The sequence below is a fragment of the Etheostoma spectabile genome, chromosome 16 (assembly GCF_008692095.1).
Source record: "Etheostoma spectabile isolate EspeVRDwgs_2016 chromosome 16, UIUC_Espe_1.0, whole genome shotgun sequence".
NCBI lineage: Eukaryota > Metazoa > Chordata > Actinopteri > Perciformes > Percidae > Etheostoma > Etheostoma spectabile.
In genome coordinates this window covers 5950296-5954755 of record NC_045748.1, presented here as the reverse complement: position 1 = coordinate 5954755, position 4460 = coordinate 5950296, and the positions used below count along the sequence as shown (strand labels likewise).

At 37.9% G+C, this 4460-nt stretch overlaps 1 protein-coding gene across 1 annotated transcript in view; it reads right to left on the bottom strand.

The window, feature by feature from the left end:
* Nucleotides 1–2419, bottom strand: part of LOC116703893 (progestin and adipoQ receptor family member 3) — a 6819-nt gene extending 4400 nt beyond the window's left edge. Inside the window, exons 1-3 of the mRNA XM_032538932.1 lie at nucleotides 2153–2419; nucleotides 1505–1745; nucleotides 661–823 (exon numbers count right to left, since the gene is read on the bottom strand). Coding sequence (XP_032394823.1) covers nucleotides 661–823; nucleotides 1505–1716 — 375 coding nt within the window. The 5' untranslated portion in view covers nucleotides 1717–1745; nucleotides 2153–2419. The remainder of the gene's footprint in view (nucleotides 1–660; nucleotides 824–1504; nucleotides 1746–2152) is intronic.
* Nucleotides 2420–4460: the final 2041 nt, after the last annotated feature.

Here is a 4460-nt window from a genome sequence, read left to right as displayed (position 1 = left end):
AGCACCAATAATCAACACTACAATATTGTTGCAGTATTGATAGAGGTATTTGGTCAAAAATATTGTGATAATCATATCGCCCAGCCCTAATATACCTACTATAAGTGGGACTCACACTGTTTTGTATGCATTACACATTTCCAATCCTATTATCAGCTGCTACACAACCTACAACACACACTGTACACAGCTACCACAGAAACACTGTCTCTACATTGAACTACACAACAATTCCTCTTTAAAATACAATACACTGTGCCCCACCTTTACAACAGTTACACCTAAACACATCTTACACACCTTGGGTTGAGGTGAACTGATTGCACCTGTGATAGGAAATGTGAACCTACATGAATCGGTTTGTTAAGCCTTAAATACTTGATTTATATACAGTACGAACATTCAGCTAAAGATGTTCATAATAATTGTGAACAACTGTAAAACTGTTAAATTAGTAACATTACAGAAAAGATTATAATATTATAATATGCCTGGAATACACTGTATCTCTTTAAAAAGCAACTTGTTTTGCATTCAGATCTAAACAACATAGTAAACAACACAATGTGGATGAGGTTACAAGAATGTCTCTGTTATCAACTCGAGAAAACGACACTCGCAGCTTTTGGTACCCTCACAGTCAGCCAAATCATGTTTTACCTGGAAGCAGAACAGTCCTACAGTGTAGATGACGTAGTCCTCTCTGTTGGCTCCAGAGGCTGGTAGCACCGAGGAGAGGTCATTGACCCCCAGAGAGAAGAAGAGTAGGAAACCCAGAAGGTGACTCCAAATGTTCACAGTCTCATTGGACAGAATGAAAATACTGCAACAGAACAGAAGAAACAAAGATGTCCACATGTCAACAAGGCCAGTCTTTATCAGAATCATTTTATTTGTCATTGTGAAACATTGTCACAACAAAATTAAAGGGCTACTCCTTCTGGAGCTTAGACGTATACAATACATTCATACACACACAGCATACCCTTCCACAAATCATATCCTCACTTACACATAATGGGACACTTACTCACGCCGTATTATCACACCAAAAGAAATCTTAGGAAAAGTGCAAATGCACAGGTAAGATAATAATTCAGCATGATGAAGTCTTATTTCTGTAATTGAATGTGTTCGTGGCCTGGGTGAGAGAGGTCCTTGATTTTGTTTCTTGATGACCGATGCTGTCTAGTGTAGTCATCGAGGAGCCAATGATCTTTTCTGCAGACCGGATGACCCTTTGCAGTGACCCTTTTCTGTGCTACAGTGCAGCTTGCACACCTCACTGTGATGCAGTATGTCAATATGCTCTCTATGTAGATACACTAACATGCACAATATTAATGTGCATACACTGTTAATGTGCAGGATATCTACATAATTAACACCATGAAGCCAGAAAGTAATCCAACAGCAAAATAGTGCAAAACACTCCATTGAACATGACTTGAATGTAGTAAATAACTCTGCTATTGAGAGTATACATTCCCAACATGAGTCCCACCTCCTCAGGCACAGTTTGGAGGGCAGGTGGGCCCTGTAGCCGTCTGTGATGTAGGGGTTTTCTTTGAGAAAGAGGGGGATTTGTTCGTAGGTGTACAGTCGTATCCTCTGGGGTATCAGCACCGGCCAGTGCTGGTAGCTGCCCAGCTCTATGTAGTGGGCGGTCTGCAGCAGCTTCTGGGGCATCTTCAGCAGCATCTTGTACCAGCTCATCTGGTACGGGGCAAGTCAGCGATGCTAGGCTGAGTTTGGAGAGGAAAAAAAGATAAAGTAAACCACAATTTTATTTTTCAGTTCACATGATTGAGATTAATGAGCAGAAGAAAAGAAGAAAAAAAAAGGGACTGCCATTGTTAATGAACCCCGTTTAAAAACGTGTGTTTAAGCTAGCTAAAGCTAACGTTGGTAACGTTACTCATGTTTACCGACTTCCTCATCCTGTCAAAAGCCTTGGCTAGTTTACCACTCTGTACCACATCCGCAGCAACTCTTCAACGCAGAGGCTATCGTCTATTTCACTTTAAAATAATCGCTTTTTTTATCTTCAAACTGTGTGTCAGACTGTTTTTTTTATTTGCAAGCCATGTTAGCAAGCTAGCGCAGGCATTGTTTTAGCAAACTGATTGAAAACAGGGGCATAAAGGCTCACCATTAGTCGCAGTCCTACCGTCGATGTCCTTGTTCAGCCAATTCCGCCATATCCGGATGACTATCAAGCCAGCATTGTGTTTAAGAAAAATCACATTTTTGTTTCAAAAAAACAACCAAAGCACGACATAGCTACATATTCTCAGCAACTGGGCACAACCACACCGTTAATTCTATGGGCACAACACCGAACCTAGCCTCTCCTCTCCTCTCCTCTCCTGACTGTAAACGACCAAACGGTACGTTGCTGCCACCAACTGGTAAGTGTGGAGGACTGTAACTGGAACATAGACGGTAAAAAAAAGACTAATTATTCAATTTAGAAACAAAATAATCTTGTTTCGGCTTCAAGCAGGAACAGCTGCAGCGAGGGACTAAACACTGAGAGATACATAAACACATTGTGACGTGCTCAAGATTGCAGATTCTTTCCACTTCAAATGATAGTCATTTTGCACACATTATGACTAATCGATGATTATTTGGTGGTCTCTTTCCGCTTTTAACTCTCTTAAGTTGTATTAAACGTTACATTGTGTGTTTACTTGAATGGAGGAGAGGTCAATGATTGAAGGGGACATGCAACAAAAGTCTCTCTTTGTCTTCTAGTCCAACTGCTACACCCAAAAATAAAGCCCAGATCACATAATCCACAACAGCCATCCATGAGATGTCCAAGGGGGGAGCCTTGGCTAGCACAAGATTAAACAGAATGGATGCAATTTGCTGAGAAAATGACTTTGGTATGTTATTATGTGAGTGGTTTACTGTCATGACTTCATCCTTCTTAAAAGATGAAATTAAATGTACCAGCAAGCCGCAGGCGGTCAGTGCATTAAATCCCTGCAAACACAATGAAATACATAATTATACAGCACTACACCACTCAGAAGAACTCCGGGAATGTGTTGAACATTTGAGATTGATGGTGTACATGCAACAGTTCATGAGAGGGACTTTTAATTATAATATTGTTGATGGTTCTGTTTGTTGACATGATAAAGTAGGCTTATGAGGACATGGTCATGTTCTGGTGTTGAGGAGACATCCTTGGAAGAAACAATATTAAAGTCTTTTTTGTGTGAGACAAAGGAGTAGGTTTAATTTCTTTTGGGGAGTCACATTTTGGATCAAAGTCATGCAAGGCAGCAAATCACTCTGACACACCAAGGGCGTTCTCTTAGCCTACAAATTATAAGGAATTATTATGAGTCAATGAGACATGTCTCGCAATAAACCACTGATGAATTGTTCATTGACTGAAGAGCAAATCTTTACTAAATCTTGAAACTAGGCAAACTAATAAAACACATTTCACACACTAACAAGAAGGGATTTTTTGTTTAGGAGAAAAATGGCTCCCTTCACTTTTGTTTTAAAATACAGCAACATGTATGAGTCACCTTTTCTGTAGTAATATTAAGTCATTTGGACCATCAGTCTGTCAGTCTTTATATTTTTCATATCTCAGTCAGTCTCTATTTATGCCAGCTGCACTGGCAACCACATGTTAAGTCGGAGATGGCATCTTTAACACAGGAACCTAAATGATTTTGCCTTCAAAATAAAAGCGTAATGGAGTGAGATCTAGCATATGACACATGAATAAATGCAAGATTAAATAAAATGTAATGATTTGTTCCCACATTCTTTCTTATTTTGCAACATAACATGCATTTCATGATATTACGTTTTTGTTTACAAAATTCATATTCACTAAATGCCGCATACAGTTTCATAATTCTTTTTAGGTATGTGATAACTTATATTTATTTACTTTATTACCAGGGAGAGTGTAACCTACATCCATTATGTTTAGCAAATTTAATTAGTACCTGCATTATGATTTTCTGTATCATATCTTTACTAACATTACCTTTATATTTTCTAATCCCTCTGCGTCTGTTCAAAACATTTTAACAGCTGTTTAAATTTGTGTATTAGGGTTATGTATTTTACGTATTTCCAGGGACCATAGTTGACATTTGGCTAATTCTGGTTCATTTACAGGACTGTGGGCTATGAATGTGCAGTGTCCTTGTTAAATAAACCAACAAATAAATATATTAATTATCTCTGATTATTTTGAAATCCGATATGTCGATATATTTGGCCGATATATATATACTTTTTTTTTTAAAATCCAGAAACGCGTTACAAAACATAAACAGATTTCCCTAGCATTAGCTATTTGTATTTATCGATGAGTTCTCACTAAAATAATAAAAACAATAATTTGTTTTATTGTCAAAACAGAACAGAGGCACAACAAAATATATTAAAGTTCTGATAAATGAAATGTATAAAAA